Genomic DNA, 20,511 nt, shown 5'->3' with positions numbered 1-20,511 from the left:
GGAGAACCCCCCCCCCCCCCACCACACCTGCCAGGGGAGAGCCAGCACTGATGGGAAGTGGGAAAGATTCAGAAAAGGCAGGAAAGGGTGAAGACACCTGAAGGGGGAAGGGAAGGGGGAGGGTTTCAGAGAAAGGCTCCCGACAGACAGCTGTGCTCCTTAGTGAGTTCAAGGAACCGGGCAGTTCTCTTTTTCCTAATGGGAATGGGGTGGGGTGAGACCTGCTGGCTGAAGGCCTGCTAACTGCGTGCCCCTTCTTACCACTGGGCAGAGGTATTGCTGGACACCACTGGAGAGACATCTGAGATTGGCTGGCTCACCTACCCACCAGGTGGGGTGAGTGTCACACTTCCATTCTGAACCCAACGCCCCCCCCCCCCATCATGTTAACAAGATGCCTGCCCGCCAGAGGAGCAGGACTTCCCAGTATCCTCAGCTGCTTTGCATGTCATTAATGCTAAGTTTCACCTGGAGGGATACGCCCCCGCCTCCCTGCACCTTTCCAGCCTGGAGCAGCTAATGCCCTCTGTGGTCCTCCCTGCAGTGGGACGAAGTGAGTGTTCTGGATGACCAGCAACGCCTGACTCGGACCTTCGAGGCATGCCACGTGGCCGGGGCCCCTCCCGGCCCCGGGCAGGACAACTGGCTGCAGACACACTTTGTGGAGCGGCGAGGGGCCCAGAGAGCGCACATCCGGCTGCACTTCTCCGTGCGGGCCTGCTCCAGCCTGGGCGTGGCGGGGGGCACCTGCCGGGAGACCTTCACGCTTTACTACCGCCAGGCCGAGGAGCCCGACGACTCCGACAGCATCTCCTCCTGGCACCTCAAACGCTGGACCAAGGTGGACACGATCGCGGCGGATGAGAGTTTCCCCGCCTCCTCAGCGTGGGCGGTGGGCCCGCGCGGGGCGGGGCAGCGGGCGGGGCTCCAGCTGAACGTCAAAGAGCGGAGCTTCGGGCCCTTGACCCAGCGCGGCTTCTACGTGGCCTTCCAGGACACCGGGGCCTGCCTGGCCCTCGTGGCGGTCAGGCTCTTCTCCTACGCCTGCCCCTCCGTGCTCCGCGCCTTCGCCACCTTTCCTGAGACGCAGGCCAGTGGGGCCGGGGGGGCCTCCCTGGTGGCGGCCGTGGGCACCTGTGTGGCGCACGCAGAGCCCGAGGAGGATGGAGGAGGGGCCCAGGCAGGAGGCAGCCCTCCCAGGCTGCACTGTAACGGGGAGGGCAAGTGGATGGTAGCCGTCGGGGGCTGCCGCTGCCAGCCCGGGCACGAGCCTGCTCGCGGAGACAAGGCCTGCCAAGGTGAGACCCCGCTCCCTTGCACTTGCCCCCCACCTTTGGGATCCTCTCCTGAACGAGCCCACACTTCATTTTGTCCCCAGAAGCTCAGGAATAAGTTATCTTAGGAAAGGACGCCTGTTTTCTCCAGATTTATTTCCTAAAGCTCACAACCTTGCTCTCAGCAACCCATCTGAACCTTCCACTGCGATTGCTGGGGATCCTAGGGCTGCAGGCCTAAGAAGGGATGGAGACGAAAGGACTTAATCTCCCAGGCTGTCTTGGAATGGGGTCCTTTGTCCGCATTTGCCATCTAGCTGGCGGTGGTTCACCCCAGGGCCAGGTGACCAGGAGGCAGGTAGAAGGCGTGGATACAGCTGTAAAGAATGATCCTGCAGCAGAGGGAGGATATGCAGTCGAGCCAGGCGGGTACATCTGGTGCTTGCTCTGCTATAGCCCCTACCACACCTCACTTTTTCCGTCAATGGAAGTGTAATTCTGTGCCAGCAAAAAGGCAGAAGTAATGTCTGGCTGAGGGAGGGAAAGAGGGGAGAGAGGGTGACGAGGAGATAGATCTCGGAAGGCTGCGAGGATGGCTGTGTGCGCTTGTGGGGGGCTCAGGAGGGGATGGACTGGGGGGCCTGAGGCCTCTACCCTCCTCTGCCCCTCAGCCTGCCCCAGGGGGTCCTACAAAGCCTCGGCTGGGAATGCCCCCTGCTCACCGTGCCCTGCCCGCAGCCTCGCCCCTGACCCTGCGGCCCCTGCGTGCCCCTGCCTGGAGGGCTTCTACCGGGCCAGCTCCGACCCCCCAGAGGCCCCCTGCACTGGTGAGTTCCCCCACTCCTCCCCCGACCCCGGCCCCAGGGACGGGCGTGGGATGGGAGTGGGACCAGGAGAGGGAGAGCCTGGAGGGCAACACGGGGCAGCTGGGGTTGAGCCTGGAGGGCAACAAGGGGCAGCTGGTTTGCATTTGCAGTGACTTCTTTCTCCTGTGTCCTTGCTTTTCTTCCCCGCCTCCTTCCCCCACCTCGCCCACCTCCTTCCTCTCTCGCCCCATCTGCCTTCTCTGCTTTCCCCTGCTTTCTGTCTCCTCCCTCCGGGCCATCCTCCCTCCCCTGCCTCCTTCCTTCCCCAATCACCCCCGCCCCACGACTCCCGTCTTCGGGGCCCTTCCCTGCCCTGCACACGCCCTCCCCAGCGCCCCCGTCGGCCCCTCAGGAGCTGTGGTTTGAGGTGCAGGGCTCTGCACTCATGCTGCACTGGCGCCTGCCTCAGGAGCTGGGGGGACGCGGGGACCTGCTCTTCAACGTCGTGTGCAAGGAGTGTGGAGCGGGCGGCAAGGGCGCTTGTCGCCGCTGCAGGGATGAGGTGCATTTCGACCCCCGCCAGAGGGGCCTGACTGAGAGCCGCGTGCTTGTTGGGGGGCTCCGGGCACACGTGCCCTACATCTTGGAGGTGCAGGCCGTCAATGGGGTGTCGGAGCTCAGCCCCGACCCTCCCCAGGCTGCAGCCATCAATGTCAGCACCAGCCACGCAGGTGAGCCTTGCTCTCCCCTAAGCTGCCAGTCACCTCCTTAGAACGCTCTCCCGCTCTCCCGACCCTGGAGGCCGCCACTAACCCCCTACTCCAGTTCCCTCCGCAGTCCCTGCTGTGCACCAGGTGAGCCGGGCCTCCAGCAGCATCACCGTGTCCTGGCCACAGCCCGACCAGACCAATGGGAACATCCTGGACTATCAGCTCCGCTACTATGACCAGGTGGGGAGCAGAGGGGCGCCCGGCGGGGAGGGTGGGAGCTGGAAGTGCTCCGCAGCGGGGCTGGAGGTGGGGAGACAGGGGAGGCGCCTCGGAGCCCTGCCGCAGGGGCTGTGAGGGGCGTGGGTAGGAGCAGGGGGCGAGGGGCCCCCACAGCTGGCAGGGAGTGAGCGGCTGTCACCCCCAGGCAGAAGATGAATCCCACTCCTTCACCCTGACCAGCGAGACCAACACGGCCACCGTGACCCAGCTGAGCCCCGGCCACATCTATGGCTTCCAGGTGCGGGCACGGACGGCCGCAGGCCACGGCCCGTACGGGGGCAAGGTCTACTTCCAGACGCTGCCTCAAGGTGAGAGGAGGAGGCCTGGACGGGGCGGGGGCAGCCCAAGGCATAGTGAGGAGGGGTCCAGGAACCATCCAGGCCTTGAACCTTCACCCCAAACCCTCCAGGCCGGGAGAGTGGCTGCCCACCGACCTTCGGGGCTGTGGGGGGAGGGGGTGTGGGGAAGTGGGTGCTTGCGGGGCGGTGTGTGAGCTCTTCCACACCTGTGACTCTGGGTGGCTGGTTCTCCAGGTGAGCTGTCCGCCCAGCTTCCTGAGAGACTATCCTTGGTGGTTGGGTCCATCCTGGGGGCGCTGGCCTTCCTTCTGCTGGCGGCCATCACCGTGCTGGCTCTCGTCTTCCAGAGGTGAGTCTCTCCCCGCCATGACCCAGCACCATACTCTCCAAAGCTCGGTCCCAAGCCCTGATGGCCCCGAGGTTCCCTGCAGAAGCGCCCATGAGTGTCCTCCGCCACCACCCAGCCCCCGCCCTTGGGCCCGGCTCCTTCGAGCCACTGATCCCTGGCAGGACCTTGGCCTTCGTGGGCAGACTGGGGAGGAAGTGGGAGAGGGAGTGTGATCACAGGACTCTGGTTTGTCCCCCAGGAAGCGGCGTGGAACTGGCTACGTGGAACAGCTGCAGCAGTACAGCAGCCCAGGTGTGGGTGTGGCTGGGATGGGATGGGATGGGATGGGGGCCGGGAGGGCACCAGGCAAGGCTGGGCCCCCCAGGGTTGAGGGCAGCTCCTGGGCACCGTCTTCGGCAGTGAGAGAGCGTGCCTGGGGTGCGTGGGCCGCCCGCCTGCACACCTCCTCATAACGGACCCCGTGTGCCTGCAGGGCTCGGGGTGAAGTACTACGTCGATCCCTCCACCTACGAGGACCCCTGCCAGGCCATCCGAGAATTCGCCCGGGAGGTCGATCCCACGTACATGAAGATCGAGGAGGTCATTGGAGCAGGTATGGCAGAGGCAGAGGGAGGGTACGGAAGGGGTCCCAGCAGCGTCCCTCCTAAACAGGGCAGGACACTGAGTCCTTCCTGGAGACCCCCCCAGCCTACACCTGCTCTCCCAGGCTCCTTCGGGGAGGTGCGCCGGGGCCGCCTGCAGCCCCGGGGACGGCGGGAGCAGGCCGTGGCCATCCAGGCCCTGTGGAGCGGAGGCGCCGAGAGCCTGCAGATGGCCTTTCTAGGCCAGGCCGCAGTGCTGGGCCAGTTTCAGCACCCCAACGTCCTGCGGCTGGAGGGCGTGGTCACCAAGAGCCGGCCCCTCATGGTGGTGACGGAGCTCATGGAGCTGGGCCCCCTGGACAGCTTCCTGAGGGTCAGTCAGGCTGGCAGCAAGGTGTGGGGGGCGGCTCGGGCCGGGAAGGTGGGCAGTTCTCAACTGTCCGGGAGGCAGAGCCGTGTCTACGCGTTCACTCCCCTGCTGCCCCACCTCCAGGGTCTCCGTCCTTCATTCCCAGACCGTTCGCTGATCCCCAGGTCCCTTTGCCTTTTGGTGCCAGTGTCTGTGCGTGATGTGCCGAGGTCCCCCACCCCTCGGCTGACCTCTGCCCCCCCCATCCCACAGCAGCGGGAGGGCCAGTTCAGCAGCCTGCAGCTGGTGGCCATGCAGCGGGGCGTGGCCGCCGCCATGCACTACCTGTCCAGCTTCGCCTTCGTCCACCGTGCGCTCTCTGCCCACAGTGTGCTGGTGAACAGCCACCTAGTGTGCAAAGTGGCTCGTCTTGGCCACAGTCCTCAGGTGAGAGCACAGCCTTGGGGCCCCGCATCCCTCAGGGGGCGCTGGAGGCTGAGCTGGAACTGGGGCGGTGGATGCCTCAGGTGGTGTATCTTAGCGTCTGAAGGGGCAGAGCTCACCTGTGGGATGGAGGGATTTCAGGGACTGAGGACACTGGGGACGAAAGGGGACTGGGAGGGTGGGAGTCCTAGAACCACCTCCTTCCTGCCCTTCCCTCATGCTGACTAGTGTCAGAGCCGCTGGGTACCAGTCGTGAACACGCCACCCTCCAGCTCTGTGACTTCGCACAGCCTTTGCATCTGCAAAATGGAGATAATGGCAGCTATGCTACAGGGTCCTTATGGGATTAAACGAGAGGCTTGATGTGAAACCCTTGACGCATATCTGAGCACGTAGTAGTTGATCAATAGCTAGGACCACTGCTCTGATTATTGCTGTTGTTACTTTCAACCCCACCCCTCAGGGCCCAAGTTGTATGCTTCGCTGGGCAGCCCCAGAGGTCATTGCACACGGGAAACATACAACATCCAGTGATGTCTGGAGCTTCGGGATAGTGATGTGGGAAGTGATGAGTTACGGAGAACGGCCCTACTGGGACATGCGTGACCAGGAGGTGAGCTCTTGACCTAGACACTGCCGATTCCCCACCGCTATTCCTCCAGCCCACCAGCCTTCACAGACTCACACATTCGAAGCCCTCCATTCGTGGCTCTCATTTTCTATATCTTTTAAGTTCCTTTCCAACCTCATGGTTACCTGACAATAAATACATTCCTTTCCACTAGCAATAGCCTCCAAGCACCCTGTGCTTCCTCTAACCCCCAGGTACTAAATGCGATAGAGCAGGAGTTCCGGCTGCCCCCGCCTCCAGGCTGTCCGCCTGGACTGCACCTGCTTATGTTGGACACTTGGCAGAAGGATCGTACCCAGCGACCTCACTTTGACCAGCTGGTGGCTGCGTTTGACAAGATGATCCGCAAGCCAGACACTCTGCAGGGAGCAGAGCACTCCGGCGGGAGCCCCAGCGACAGGTCTGGAGCTTGGGACTAAAGCGTGGGAAAGCCAGGGAGGGATGAGGCAAACCAAAAAGAAAACTGAGGCGAAGGGGCCTAGGGTGAAGAGGGGACATTGACCTGCCTGCCGCTCCCCCTCAGACCTTCCCAGGCCCTTCTGAACCCCGTGGCCCTGGACTTTCCCTCTCTGGACTCCCCCCAGGCCTGGCTCTCGGCCATCGGCCTGGAGTGCTACCAGGACAGCTTCTCCCAGTCTGGCCTCCACACCTTCAGTGACGTGGCTCAGCTCAGCCTGGAGTAAGCAGGGAGAGGTGGGGGAGGGGAGCCCAGGCCCCAGGGCGGGGGTCGGCGCCTGGGATCTCGGAGACACTGGCCCCGATTTAATCCACTTCTTCCCCACCAGAGACCTGCCAACCCTGGGCATCACCCTGGCCGGCCACCAGAAGAAGATGCTACACCACATCCAGCTCCTGAAGCAGCACCTGAGGCCGCCGGGCTCTGTGGAGGTCTGAGCCCCGGGCAGAGAGCTGTGAACTGACACTGCCCGTGACCCAGTCCTGGACACAGGTCCAAGGAGGACATGGGAGATTTGAGCCCGTCTCCACCTTGGCCACCGTGAGAAGCGCCCGCCAGCCACGCTAAACCCGAGCCTGGGGACGCCTCACTCCCTGGTCCTCTGCCCCTCCACCGCCCTCCCCCACATTAAAGGGAAAGAAGGGATTTTGCAAGTTGGAGGTGTGGTGAGGCCTCGGTCTGCGGGGAAGGGGTGGGAAGGCCTTGGAGCAGAGAGGAAGACCACACCGCAGGGGAGGGTGCACAAGGACAGCAGGAAGGACTTTATTGGAAGGTAGGAGGCGGTAGCCAGGCGCCCAGGTAGCCGCCCGCCAGGCGGTAGCCATCCCCTCATTACACCTTTCCTCAGCCTCCTCCCCTGTCTGCAGCTGTGACACGGGGTGGAGACCAGTGCCCGAGGCAGCAAGCCTTTCTTAAAAGTGCTTGGCTCAGACAGTGCAGCCGCCAGGGTGGGTGAAGCTGGGTCCTTATTCGCGCTGGGCCCTGTGCTTACGATGAGGCGTGGGCCTGCTCCTTGGTTTCCCTTTATTGTGTTCTACCCCCTGGACCTGGCAGATGAGAGGTCTAGGCTTTGCTTCTTGATGCTGCAGGGCACCAGTGTGGGCGGAGACACTCAGATCTGGTACTCCCAACACTGCCCGTCCTCCAGAGCCATGGTCATCGTCCCCCTCCCCTCTCTCCTCCGGGTTGCTTCCCGCAGCCTCTCCCAGTTCATGCTGCTGCGGGAAGTACTTCGAGACACCGAGGGGGCAGGAAGGGACAGGTGGGGGCCGCCCAGCTCCCGTCCTTCCATGTCATCTTCGGGGCCTGGGTTGCAGAAGGCCTGCGTGTAGCGCCGGACGCGCTGCCGGTTGAGATCCTGTCTGTCTTCCACCCTGGCGGCGGGGAAGGAAGAGTTGGAGAGGCTGACCTTGGACCAGCCCTTGTCTCCTGGCTCCGCCCAACCCTACTGCTCGTGCCCTTTTCCCTTGTCTGCAGCCCGAGTGGGCACAGGGGGTGCCAGGCCTTGGGTGGCAGCACAGAGTCGAGTCCAGCAGCTCTGGGGATGCTTTCAGGGCCCAGGAACCTAGCAGGCCCCTTTCTCCCAGCGAGGCCTGAAGCCTAGGGAGCACACAGGCCTGCACAGGGCCGCTGGGGGCAGGAGGGTGAGCAGAGGGACGCCAGCCCCCGCTGTCACTCACCGCAGGAACCAACGGTCCCCCAGCCCGAACTTGCGCCCGCAGATCCCGGAGCGAGGCCACAGGCAGCGAGGCAGCTTCTTTTCCAGCATCACTGTGGTGGCCACGACCTGCGTGTGGGGACAGAAGAGGATGAAATCAGAGGCTGGGTGCAGACCAGGAGAGGAGAGGATGCCAGGCAGAGGGACAACAGTTGTGCAACATCTGGGAAACTCATGGTTTCCCAGAGGTGACAACACCCCTGAGGTGGGGATGGCAGCGTCAGCTTTGTCAGCTCTCTTCTGCGGGAGAGAGTGGATGGGCCTTGAGCCCTACAGCACTTCACCCGTGACCTGACATCCGGGCCAGGCTGGCCCTGCAGCAGTGGGGGAGACCTTGCTCCAAGGAGACAGGAACGAGGGCAGAGCAAAGAGAAAGGGTCCGCAGGGCTACAGAATATTTTGACCCTACAGATGTAAAGGCCACTTAGAAACACAAACATCCCGCAGAGAAATCTCATATCGGTACATTCGCATGGAAAAAAATATTTTCATCAGCAAACCCTGTTTAGCCAGCTTATGGTTTTTTTTAACTCCATTTTCTACACAACACAGTTAGATGCCATCCGATTTGAGGGATTTCCATTTATTTTGCTGAAATTATTTTTGTTGAGATAAATTATTTTGTATTTTTAAATGATTTGATCCAATTCGTTCTTTTGTCCCCATCACAATTACCTGACTGGAGATAGTTTCTGCTATATAGGGAGTTTGTGTGGCATTACTTTTAACAGGTCCAATTTTTCTGGGTCAGATTTTGAAGACTTAACTATTGCCAGAAAGATGTGATACTCCAGCTTTTTTATTCAGTAACAAAATTTACTGAATGCTGTAGTAGCCGCTACTAAGCGTCATTTCTTGTTGATGAGTCTAGAAAAGACAGATTTGACTTTTTGAGAAAACTGAGGAATTCTTTTCAGCTATTCCAGTATTGCTCAGTCGTATTGCTAATCCAGTTCTGTGCACTTTGCATAATCTGTACTGTGCACTAACCGTCCAAACCTATGTTGGGGGTCAAAATATCCGGCCTCTGAGTTTGGCCCCCCCGTCCTCGGCAGGAAGGGAATGACTTGCACTAACCCTCCCAGCCACCAGGGGGCGCTCACCTGGGCCCTCCAGAGCTCGTCCTGCTCGTGGGCCACGCGCCAGTGAGTGTCCCCCATCATAGCGATGAGGAGGTTGAGCATGAGAAGAGCGGCAATGATGGCGAAGGCGGCATAGGTGACGCTGTACATGAAGGGCAGATCCACGGTGTAGTTGGCAGGGCCATCAATGATGGTGAGGAACAGCTCAAAGGTACTGAACAGCGCCATGGGGTAACTGTAGAAATGGCCCAGCTCGTTAGGGTCCTCTGTCTGGAAGATGATAAAGAAGGCTGCTCCACCCCAGGGGGTGAGAGTTACATGTGAATAAACCATAGCCAGCTCTTTGCTGCCCATTTCAGTGCTGTTTTCCCCTTCCTCTCCAACACCACCATCCCAGCCCTGCCTCACTCTGCACTTTGGGTTCTTTCATTCCCTTAGTTTCCATATGGCTCACCCTCCTGATCCCGAGAGCCACCGCCCCCTAACACTCCCGAGGGACAGCCCATCCTTAGATCCTATGGCCTCCTCTTACCTCTGCCTGCCTTCCCACCTCCCCCCCGCCCCGCCCCCCACCAAGTTTATCCAGAGGTATTCTGTGCTATCCAGTTTCCTCCAGCCCAGGGCCCCCATCTGAGACGATGTACCTGAGGCAAAGCCCAGGATGACCACAGCCATCAGCCAGCAGAATCTCATCAGATCGCCAAAAATGAGACGGACGGAGGGGAGGGAAGGGAGGACAGGGAGGACAGCTGCACATCAATCCCTTGAGCAGATGCCTCTTCCAGCTCTAAGAGGTCTAACCCTGAGACGTCTAACAGCTCCACCCCTCTCCCATAGGGTTGGCAAACTGGCCTACTGGCCAAATCTACTTGGTCAGTTTCGGTTGGCCCTTGAACAAGAATTTTACATGTTTAAAGGATTGAAAAAAATTTTAAAGGAGGAAGAGAAAAAGAGAAGAAAATCAAACAGACTATATGTGGCTCTCCGAGCCTGAGACCTCTGTTATCTGACCCTTTACAGAAATGTTTGCAGCCCCTGCTCTAGGACCTTTATCTAGAAAGCTCGGGAGGCAGCACGGACCTTCTGGATCATGACGGTGAAGGGGCCCAGCATCTGGAATCCTCGGGCAAAGTACATGACGTTGCACCAGCCCAGCACCAGGGCGAAGGACATGGGTACCACCTCCCCGTTGGTGTTGGTGAGCCTCATCACCATGGTCACCAGCACCATGCAGGCATAGGTGATGCTGGGGGGAGAGCAGAGAGGGGGTGGTGAGAGCGAGACTGGGATGACCCTGGGGGTCCAAGAGCAAGGGGGTGATGGAAATGGTGCCCGCACACTCAGGTTCAACCTCTGTAAGCTCGATACACAGGGTCACACACACAGAGAGGGGCCTCTGGAACTGGCGTTCTCCAGAGGTTAGGGATCCGGGGAGTAAAACTACAGCCTTGGTGAGGAAAGGGACGGGGGTGAGAGGAAGGAGGCTCACAAGAGCACGTGGAACGGTCCTCCAAGGATGGTCTGTCCAAAGAAGCGAGTGACCCCCACGCGGAAGATGTCTGGAATCTGGAGAGAGGCCAGGAAGACACAAAGGCCCTTGGAGACTGAGGCTCGGGCTGGATCCCCGCGGCAGACAGCCTCACCCCCGGATCCCGACCACAACACACCTCTATGAGCAGAATGATCACAGCTCCGAAGACGGACACCAGCTCCCCCACCAGTCGGAGGTGATCCTCGGGGGTCACATAGGCCACCTGAGGGGAGAGACGTGGTCAGAGGACTCGGGGCTTCCCAGCCTGCCCCTGGGTACAAGTCAGCGCCCTTGTCTAGGGTCACAAACCAGTCAGATTCTTTTTAACCTGTTAAGGTTGGCGCTCTCCAACTCTGCTCTTAGAGCATCGGTATGTTTCTGTGTGCATGTATTTTGAATTTGAGACTTAAGCGAGGGAGAAACGGTGGTGGTAAGACGGGAACGTGATTCACGTGGAAGAAAGGGCAGAGAGCTGGATCCCGCCTGAAGCTCTGCTGCTCCTAGGGTGTCACCTGAAGTAGCTTCTGCTGTAGGATGGTATTGTCCCGAGGGTCAGTTTGGTTGTGGGTCCTGGGATTGAGGGGGCGGTAGACACAGCACGTGGTAAAGCAGACCAGGTACAGCAGGTATATGGCAGCCAGCACACAGAAGTATGGCCACCCGTATCTCTTCCACTTGAGGTTCACCAGCTCCTTCACTGGTGTCTGGTCCAGGATCTGGCGAGCCTGCAGCAGAACAAGAGAGCAAGCAGCTCGGAGACCCTGACTCCCCTCCCCCGCTGCTCCCTACCCTGAAGACCACACCCCCTCCTCCCCCCTCCCCGTACCCCGCACCTCCCGCTTCTTGGAGGTGACGATAAGCTCCAGCAGGGACTGCTCCTCCCCTGAGGAGTCGATCTCCGTGAGGTCGTAGAGAGTGGAGGTCAGCGGCCCGCACGTCCACTGGATGTGCTTCCGCTTCTGCATCAGGTGCCGGAACATCTAAGGTTGGGGGTGCAGGAGCAAAGCAAAGGGGACTGTCACAAGGTGCGGCTGGGGAGCTTGCCCAGAGCACAGCACCCCTGAAAGGGTGCTCACTGTTTACTCAAAGACCACAGCCTTGCGGGCAAAAGAACCCATCTTCGTGCCAGCCTCCAAGTTCATCCTCTTCCCCTGTAACTCCCTCTAGAGCTTGGAAACAAGAGGTGAGAGGATGCAGGGCTGCTGCTTGTGGGCTGGAAGGACAAGAGGACGTGGGCATTTCAGACCACTCCAGAGTGGGATCTAGACCCTGTAAGTCCCCAACAACTCAGGGGAGAGAGTGGGCAAGAAAGAGAGACAGGGGCTGCGGAAGAAATTCCAACTCAAGCTGAAGACGGGACCTCAGCATCGGGGATAACTGGTGACATCTGTTTCCTCAAAGGGCCAGAAACGTAAGATGAAGGTCAGGAGAAAGACACGGGGGGACTGGGGGCAGGTCCCTCACCGTGGTGTTGCCCTCCACTCCAGCCAGCTTGAAGGGGGTGAGGCCCTGGTGGTTGGGCACGAGGTCCAGGGACTGCAGGTGGTCCCCGCGCCTGTCGTAGGACAGCAGCAGGCTGTACATCTGGCAGGCAAAGGTTTTGCTGGGCTGGAGGACGAGGATGTGCAACACTGTGTTTCCTGGGGGAGGACACGGGCTGTCACGTGGCCACCGGGACTAGAGTCCCTGATGCTCCCCAGGGCACCCCCCCCCCCCCCCCCCCTCTGGGGGACCTGAGGGCTGTCCCGGCCCCTCCTCTGCAACCCAGCTCCCCCTCCAGCCCGGCTCTCACCCAGGGAGTCCTGGGCCCGGATGTCAGCGCCGTGCTCAATGAGCAGCCTCACGGTCTCCTCGCTGCCCATGCAGGCCGCAAAGGACAAAGGGTGCTCCCCTGGGGGTGCAGAGGGCCCCGTGGCTTGAGGGTGCAGGCTGGGATGGGCAGTCTCTCCAGGGGACTGCCTCTCCCTCCCCACGTCTCAGCTCTGGGCCTGGGGACGCTTGTCAGCGGAACCAGAGGCGGGGACGCTGCAGGGGGCCCTGCGTCGGGGGCTGGCTCTGGCCTTCAGCCTGAGGAGGGCGGACCCCTCCCAGCTTCCCCCGGCATGGAGCCTCCACAGCCTGCCCTCCCTTTGCTCTCGGCCCCCTCCCCACCCTCCCAGCCCTGGCCCTGGCTCTCACCAAAGTAGAGGAGGTTGTGGGGACTGAGGCAGAAGGCTGAGCCTACCGCCCTTGCAGAGACGCTGGCCCCGTGGGCGAGCAGGGCTTTCACCAAGTTCACGTTCTGGTTCATGATGGCCATGTGCAGTGCCGTCTGACCTGGACAAGAGAGCTCTTGTCATGGGGTGTGTCTCCAGGATCCTGCAGGGGGTCCCTCCCATATCTCCACAGGGTCCTCTTCACCAGGGCAGCCTTTCGCGGGGAGGATGGGGTGGGGGTTCCCAGGGGATCCAGCTGCTGCCCGCCTCTTCCCACTCTAGGCCTTTCCATCTCGGGGCGTGGCGCTCGAGTGAGCCGCACTAAGGATGCTGAGGAAGAAGGGACATGAAGAGGCGGGTAAAGAGGAAGGGGGCTCACGTTCCCTCTTGGTTTCCCCAAATTATCCACCACCAGGACTGCCCTGAAACAGTGAGCTGGTCGCTTCTCCCTCCGTCCTGAGCCCCTTGGCGTCTCACCTTCATACAGCTCAGAGGTAATGGGCTCGTCGACCAGCTCCGGGGCGGCCTCCATCAGCACGATGGCGGCCTCCAGGTGGTCATAGAGGGCCGCCACGTGCAGCGCTGTCTCCCCCAGGGCTCCTGACGTTGACAGAAAGAGTCACATGGCTTTGCTGGAGCAGGGGAATGGGGACTGGAGAGACTTGGGGGCCCACGGCAGAAGGTCCCGGGGCTGTACTGGCAGGAGGCTGGTGGAGGGTGAGCGCGTGCACAGGGCTGACCCGGGGGGAGAGGCGCCGTACCTTTCTGGTGGACATCGCAGGCTTCATATCTGAGCAGCTTGACGAGAGCCTGGATATCGTTCTCTTTGGCAGCTGTGAGAAGAGGAGACTCCCAGATCCTACAAGGGAGGGGAGCAGGTCCGCTTGTGGAGCCAGGTCTGTCATTTTTTTTTTCTCTTTCTCTGACCCGTTAGTTAACCCAAAGCAGCTTTTCCCCCCTTTAGCTTGCGTGGGAGAATGTCAGGAACTGCTTTCCTTTCCCCTGGGTGCTGTGACCAGGGTGTGCGTGTGTGTGATCCGTGTACCTGGCTTCTAGAGGGAGGAGTTTCAGTTAAAATACTCATTCACCTCCTGACCTATTGACCTCTGGAGGAACCCTGTTTGAGCTTCACTCAAAGCCTTGAGATTACTCTCCAAGATAAGCTTTGTTTTCATGGACTAAGGGTACAAGGAATTCCTTCCTCATATTTGCGGAGGAGGCTGACACGTAGACGCCGGCAGATCTTCCTCCTGTTGTGTGATGCTCGCTTTTTTTTTTTTCTCTCTTTTTTTTTTTTTTTTTGCGGTACGCGGGCCTCTCACTGTTGTGGCCTCTCCCGCTGCGGAGCACAGGCTCCGGACGCGCAGGCTCAGCGGCCATGGCTCACGGGCCCAGCCGCTCCGCGGCATGAGGGATCTTCCCGGACCGGGGCACGAACCCGCGTGCCCTGCATCGGCAGGCGGACTCTCAACCACTGGATGCTCGCCTTTTTAGACCTCGGCAAAGCCCTTTGATTCTGGCACTTTCCTTCCTACAACAGCATATCTGGGGGTCAATCGAAAAGCAACCGTGGGTCCTTTTTTTCCTTTTGGCCCCTACATCACATTACAGTCTCTCCCTACTTTCTATCTGCTTCTCACTTGTTTTAGGCAAAGAATCATCTTCTTTGAATTTCCAGTCTTACACCTACAATGAACTAAAAGACCTTTTATAATAACCTTTATTTTATAAAAGGTTTTATAAAAACCTTTTGTAATATCAAAACTTAGCCAAACTAAGACACACAGGGTCCCTTTTATTTAATTTTCTCTCCTGGCCCACTTTCTACGGGAGTGAATGAAATAACGCTATTTACCCACAGATGGCCAGTTATGTGAACAGGAGCTCATACACCAAAGAACCCATAGTAGCAGGAAATCGACTCCACGAGCTGGGGGTGAGTGGGTGCTCAGGAGAGGAGGAAAGAGCACGACACGTCCATCTCCCTGAATGCTGGCCCCAGCTCCCCGCGTCAGGCCACGCAGGCAGCCACCTGCCAATTCAACATCCCTCTCCGTTCAGTCCCTGCCCTCTCATTCCTGCTGATGCACGTCCTCATTCTCTAGGCCAGGATTAGCAAAATATCCTCTTTCCCTACACCGCTGTTTTCCCCAATCCATTCTTCGGGATGCCACCAAGATGCTCTCTCTAAACGGCAGATGCAACCACAGTTCGCAAAAGTCTGATGGCTCCTTAAACATCCAGGAGAAGAAACTCAGAAATCCTCTACAGCCTTTGTGCAACTCCTTTTCCATGCTCTCTTCCTCTCATTGGCCCTCCACCCAGCATTTCAGCCTCACCACCCCAGGGCACACCATCCTCCCCATTCCTGTGCTATAACTCAACTCTCCTTCCACCTGGACTCTAATCCCCCACCCTGCCCTAATCACCCTGTTCTGTGCTCGCCATGCCTGGGAATATGCCCAGCGTATGGCAGACACTCATTGCCACTATCTGTAGAAGGAGTGAACTGTAGCAATGCCAGAAGGTGGTTTGGCTTTACTGTCCTTCCTTATTATCTCCATCAGGCTGCCCCCTAAGCCAGCCTTAGGCAAACGTATAATCTAAGTAAAAAATAGTATGCTTGGTATGCGTACACAGCTGCAAAACAAGTTTGTTACACCTTCCACCCCCCACCCCCCATCAGCGCTACCATCACGACTACCTTTCCCAACAATTTGCCCAAAGCCCCCCTTTATAGATGCTGTAAAGTAAGCAGCATTCCCCAACACACACACACACACACCACACAGCAGGAAGTTTTCTACCCTCTCCTCTGGCCTTACTTTCATTTTAGCATTTTCACTGTGTTCTGTGATTAGCATCTGTCTCTTCCTCTACACTAGGGGCCCTTGAGGTCAGAGGTCAGCCACTTTCTCATCTTTGTAAACTTTCTCTGCCCCCCTCCAATTAGCTTCTAGTTTTGTGCCCCATTTTGACTGAAGGGGGCTTCTGACCCAAGTGCAGAGTCTCCTCCCTGCTTCCTAAGACGTGAGGGAGGAGGCTAGTCAGTGGCAGCCCCAAAGATGTCCCCCTTGGTCCTGACACATCTCTGATGCCCATAAATGTCTCTCACAAACCTCCAGTCCATACATGTTCTGTTTCTGGCCTCTGCTGACTGCCCTACTGGCCTGGGAAGGGCAGGGAGATATTGTTCGAATGGGGCTTGCCAGATTTACCAAGTAAAAACACGAGGATGCTCGGTTAGAGTTGAATTTTAGATACACAGAAAATAAGTTTTTAATATCAGTATGTCTCATGCAATATGTGGGCCATACATATACTAACAACTTATTTGTTGTTTATCTGAAATTCAAATTCAACTCTGCCTTGTATTTTATCGGGGAACCCCAACCAGGTTTATGGAGACCTGGCCTCCTTTGGGTGGCAAACTCCAGAATCCAGCAAAAACGGAGGGCAGTGTCGGAATGGTTCCCAGGGAAGCAGGCAGAGGCATGACTTGCAATAGCATCACAGGGCCACAAGGGGGCAGCAGAGAAAGCCCTTGCTCGCATTCTTGGCAATAAGGCAGATCCCGCCCCACTCCAACCACCTGCCTACCCTTGTGCCCCATAAAAAAGGCACAAGAGCGGACGCATCCAAAGATTTTTGTGCCTGGGAAACTAGCTTCTTCCAAAGCAACCCAGCACAGACGTTTAGATCCGGAGCAAAACCTACACATCTTCACCAGACACCTCCCTACGGCAGGAAGGAGAGACGATATTGCCAAAATGTCTTCTGATTTTAATGGTTAAATTATACTCCCTCCCTCCCAGGGGAGAGTCTCACTTTATTTAGTAGAATGCTTAACATTACTACCAGAATCTCTTACTTACAAACAGTGATTTAGAGCAGTGGTCCTTAACCAGCGGTGATCCTCTGCCGCCTCCCAAGGAACTGGGCAATGTCTGGAGGCATTTTTGGTTGTCATGACTGCAGGAAGGGGTGCTACTGGCATCTAGCGGGCGGAGGGCAGGGATGCTGCTAAGATTCTTACACAAGGCAGCCTCCCGTAACAGAGAATCATCTGCCCAACACGTCAAAAGTGCCAAGGTAGCGAAACCCTGACCTTGAGGTATAATTATTCATAATCTTTTTAGGAAAGTATTTTTCACATTAAGTAGAGTAAGAAATTCCCTCTGTGTGTTTTCTTTTAAATCATTACTCAACTAAGAAACAAAAGGTGAAGCCTTTCAAGCACCCACTGATTAAGTATTTAATAAAAGACTTAATAAAAGAAATTAGAGAGCAGATCCGAAGCTATAACGATATGAAAGGTGTTTCTGGAATTCAGAATGTCTTATTTTGCTTGACAATTATAAAATTGAACGGTATGGTTCAGTAATGGACTGGTAGAAATGCTACTATAGGATTTCTGGCATAAAACCTAGCACACTTTCTATAGAGTAAATAAATCATTGATCTTCCCTCGGGGCTCCCTCTGGGCCCCCTCTGGGCCCCAAGGATCTGTCACTCGCCTTTTCTCTCCATCCCCTCAGCCAGTCCTCTCTGCCTCCATTCTTGTGGATACGTACACGTCTGTGCGTGCACTCACATGTGGACCTGCACACGTGGGTGCTGTAGGCACGAATGAAGTTTTGTATTTGGTTGCTGGGAAAGAAGGCAGGATCAAGAGTGTCTAGAGAAGAATTCAAATCTGCATTTTAGAGCTAGAAAGTCCCTAGAAACCTAGTCTAATCTGTTCATGTAATCGATGGAGAAAGAAGCCTGAAGTCCCGAGGTGATCTGTCCAAACAAGTCAGAGGCAGTGCTGGGACTCCCGATGGCCATTTCTCTGTCCCTATTCTCTGTGTTAATCAGGATCCGAAGAGGGGTCAGAGCAGGTACGGGGGGCACGGGAGCCACATGTGTGGGTCCCACTGGTTTCTCCACCAGCCCCTCCTGGAGAAGCTTGCCAGCTGGGCAGGGGAGGGCCACACCATCTAGAAGCCCTGACTCTGGTTCCCTGGGTGGATCCAGCTCTGATAGGCGGAAGCTCACAACCCCTCTAACTCCTGCCGTCACTGGGACTTGCCTTTTGACTTTCCTTATGTCTTTTTTTTTTTTTGGCGGTACGCGGGCCTCTCACTGTTGTGGTCTCTCCCACTGCGGAGCACAGGCTCCGGACGTGCAGGCTCGGCGGCCATGGCTCATGGGCCCAGCTGCTCCACGGCATGTGGGATCTTCCCGGACTGGGGCACGAACCCGCGTCCCCTGCATCAGCAGGCGGACTCTCAACCACTGCGCCACTAGGGAAGCCCCCTTATGTCCTTTTTAATCACAACAGTCCCATGGGTTAAATGTGCTTTTTAGCTTCCAAAGCAGCATCTCACTTACTATCACGTTTGCTCTTTACAGCCCCGTGACACAGGCTGAATCATTCTCTCATTTTTCCGCAAAGGAAACCGAGGCAGCCAAGCCAAATCCTTGCCAGAAGATCAGACAGAGTTTAAGGCAGAACGCTTGGCCGAGATCCTAGCCTCAGGCTCTCACCACTCAATTATGTGGTTCTTCTAGTTTTATGACTCTTCCCAATTTTGCTGGTGGTGCGGGTGAGTTGGGAGAGCAGCTGGTGCAGTGACCACAGGTGAAGCAAAGAGCAGCCCTGAGTGGGGAGGAGGCGTGCCCTGGCCACTTGGGGCGACCTCCCTCCAGCTCAGCTTCTGGGCGATGGGATGAAGAAGCCAAAGAGAGGTTTGCCCACGAGAACGTGAGCTTCTTGAGAGCAGAGAATGTGTCATGTTCATTTCTGCAAACCTAGCTGAGAGTTTTACACTCCATGTCTAGTACATTGCATCTCAGGAAATAAGACGATGCAAAGCTGAGAGAGACGATGCAGAAGAAATGAGAGAAAGTGACGGTTCAACCTGGATCCCAACGATATCCATTTAAGCAGAGGGAGCGGCGACGAAGACCCAAGAAGAGTCTACCAGAGAAAGAGGGATGCTGGGTTCCCCATATTCCTGGAGAGACCTGAATGGCTCCCTTCTCGCTGGACCACGCTCCACCCACAACCCCACCCAGAGCCCCCCTCTGCTCACTCTGGGTCTGCCTCATTCCCAGGGGGTGGGGGGATGGTAACAGGCCCTTCTCACCTGGTCACGCTGTCCTCACTCACATGGTCAGCTCACGTGTGTCTAGCTGCCCACAAATCTTCCCTTAAGCTGGCTGATGGCACAGCCTTCGACACTCCCCTTCCCGACACTTTCAGGTCCTTCTGGGCAGTATCCACCCAGAGGGGAATCAATATCCCAGGATCCTGGTGTCCGGGAAGAGGGGGCGTCAAAAAACTGTGGAATCAGACAGGGGAGATCAGGAAGCGGGGAGAATCCCTCCAAGTGGTGACATCAGGCCTTCCTAGCCCAGGCCTGCCAGAGGAAAGCCCACGAGAAGTCCCTAAGGAACAGGGGCAGAAAAGACAAGGAAAGCAGCCGCGGGCTCCAGCCCGGGTCCTTCACTCTGTCTTTGCCACACATAGGCACACAGGGAGCCTCTGCCACCACTTCCAAGCCCCCAGGCCTTTCTGGGCTCCCGCCGGGCTTCCCCAGGCCCCGAGGTCCCGAGAGTGGGAAAGGGATGAATGGAACCGTGATGGCCCGGTCTCCCCGACAACAATACCATTCTGTTGCCTCAAGATGTCATCCGCCAAACATGTGCTCAGCCCCCACTCTCCCAGGCCTCCGGGGAGAGAGGTGGCAGCTGGTGTGAGAGCTGGGAAGCCGAAACTCAAAAAAGGGGCACATCTCCAACCCCGAATCCTTGAGCAAAAGAAAGAAAACCGCAGGGCCTCCAGATAGCCCCCAGCCTCCCCGTCAGGCTCAGGCAGACCCCTGCACTTGGAGGTGGAGAAAGACCCCCAGACACAAACACCTCGGACCTTCCCCTTTAAATAGACATAATATCTGCCTTCTCAGGAGCCCAGGAAAGTCCCAAGAGGAGGACTTCCTTCTAGCCTACCAGCCCCCGGGTGGGGAGAGCACAGAGACTCTGCAGAAGAAACCACACACTGGCATGGCCTCAAGCTTTCTCCCTGCCCCTCCTCTCCAGTTCCCAACGGGGAGGACCATCAGATGAGTTTAGGGCAGTTTCCAGGGGCTGGAAGCGACAAGTGAGATTTGCTTCAGGCTCAAACTCTAGAGCCTCTCAAATTCCTCAACCTGCATTTGACAGTGAGTTCTGAGCACATCTGGAATTTGGGGCCCTTACCCATGCCCCTCTCCCCGAGCAGAGGGTAATAAATTTCAGGGCTGGGTCCCAGCTTTGTTGTCTCCATACCAATCCCCCTCTACCTGCCCCAAGAGTCTGACCCAGAGAAGGGCCTGGGTCAGCGGCTGACACAATAAATGCACAGGAATGATGATTAGCAAATTTTGTCTTCTTTTGTGGTTACTACTGCCTGCAGTTCCCTCTCTGCTCCATTCATTCATTCATTCCCACATGTGTACATATATGTGCTATGTGTTTCTGTCCGAGAGACTGTTCTAGGGGCAGGGGGTAGAGAGATAAAGCACCTCCAGGCTGCAGGTCTATGATGCCATAATCCTTCCCAGGCCCAGCAAGGTGCCTGGCCTTCCGGGAAGTACTCACAAGAGGCTTCCCTAATTGATTGGATCTTAAACACCTGTGTCAACACCTAGCAAACACCTGTGTCACCCATGCCAGCCCCCTCCCCTTCCACCTGGCGTCCTGGGGAGCTAGCCCCACAGGCCAAGACCCCTGAGACCAAATGCTCCCAAGGAGTCAGGCCTGGAGGAAGTCTGCCCAGATA

The 20,511-nt window shown here is 57.6% G+C and overlaps 2 protein-coding genes across 5 annotated transcripts in view; one reads left to right on the top strand and one right to left on the bottom strand.

Moving 5' to 3' along the window:
* Positions 1 to 6,836, top strand: part of EPHB6 (EPH receptor B6) — a 14,677-nt gene extending 7,841 nt beyond the window's left edge. Inside the window, exons 5-19 of one of the 4 annotated variants that reach the window (XM_024758061.1) lie at positions 272 to 336; positions 545 to 1,298; positions 1,946 to 2,101; positions 2,473 to 2,811; positions 2,906 to 3,030; positions 3,215 to 3,377; positions 3,603 to 3,717; positions 3,956 to 4,008; positions 4,190 to 4,309; positions 4,424 to 4,671; positions 4,921 to 5,094; positions 5,555 to 5,704; positions 5,917 to 6,122; positions 6,307 to 6,401; positions 6,508 to 6,836. In XM_024758061.1, coding sequence (XP_024613829.1) covers positions 272 to 336; positions 545 to 1,298; positions 1,946 to 2,101; positions 2,473 to 2,811; positions 2,906 to 3,030; positions 3,215 to 3,377; positions 3,603 to 3,717; positions 3,956 to 4,008; positions 4,190 to 4,309; positions 4,424 to 4,671; positions 4,921 to 5,094; positions 5,555 to 5,704; positions 5,917 to 6,122; positions 6,307 to 6,401; positions 6,508 to 6,578 — 2,834 coding nt within the window. In that variant the 3' untranslated portion in view covers positions 6,579 to 6,836. Of the gene's footprint in view, positions 1 to 271; positions 337 to 544; positions 1,299 to 1,945; positions 2,102 to 2,472; positions 2,812 to 2,905; positions 3,031 to 3,214; positions 3,378 to 3,602; positions 3,718 to 3,955; positions 4,009 to 4,189; positions 4,310 to 4,423; positions 4,672 to 4,920; positions 5,095 to 5,554; positions 5,705 to 5,916; positions 6,123 to 6,245; positions 6,402 to 6,507 lie in introns of those variants that run through there. The other 3 variants (XM_024758060.1, XM_024758059.1, XM_024758062.1) reach the window with 3 other exon arrangements.
* Positions 6,837 to 6,914: 78 nt separating this feature from the next.
* LOC112408458 (transient receptor potential cation channel subfamily V member 6-like) overlaps positions 6,915 to 20,511 on the bottom strand; it is a 13,824-nt gene continuing 227 nt past the window's right edge. The window contains exons 2-15 of the mRNA XM_024758063.1: positions 13,466 to 13,563; positions 13,182 to 13,304; positions 12,688 to 12,825; positions 12,302 to 12,400; positions 11,974 to 12,149; positions 11,343 to 11,489; positions 11,022 to 11,234; positions 10,646 to 10,732; positions 10,468 to 10,544; positions 10,059 to 10,224; positions 9,623 to 9,689; positions 9,000 to 9,268; positions 7,859 to 7,965; positions 6,915 to 7,552 (exon numbers count right to left, since the gene is read on the bottom strand). Of these exons, the coding sequence (XP_024613831.1) occupies positions 7,291 to 7,552; positions 7,859 to 7,965; positions 9,000 to 9,268; positions 9,623 to 9,689; positions 10,059 to 10,224; positions 10,468 to 10,544; positions 10,646 to 10,732; positions 11,022 to 11,234; positions 11,343 to 11,489; positions 11,974 to 12,149; positions 12,302 to 12,400; positions 12,688 to 12,825; positions 13,182 to 13,304; positions 13,466 to 13,563 (2,029 nt within the window). The 3' untranslated portion in view covers positions 6,915 to 7,290. The remainder of the gene's footprint in view (positions 7,553 to 7,858; positions 7,966 to 8,999; positions 9,269 to 9,622; positions 9,690 to 10,058; positions 10,225 to 10,467; positions 10,545 to 10,645; positions 10,733 to 11,021; positions 11,235 to 11,342; positions 11,490 to 11,973; positions 12,150 to 12,301; positions 12,401 to 12,687; positions 12,826 to 13,181; positions 13,305 to 13,465; positions 13,564 to 20,511) is intronic.

The sequence above is a fragment of the Neophocaena asiaeorientalis genome, unplaced genomic scaffold (assembly GCF_003031525.2).
Source record: "Neophocaena asiaeorientalis asiaeorientalis breed wild unplaced genomic scaffold, Neophocaena_asiaeorientalis_V1.1 scaffold206, whole genome shotgun sequence".
In the NCBI taxonomy this organism is placed as follows: domain Eukaryota; kingdom Metazoa; phylum Chordata; class Mammalia; order Artiodactyla; family Phocoenidae; genus Neophocaena; species Neophocaena asiaeorientalis.
The sequence above is the reverse complement of the archived record's forward strand: the minus strand, read 5'-3'. Positions and strand labels throughout refer to the sequence as shown.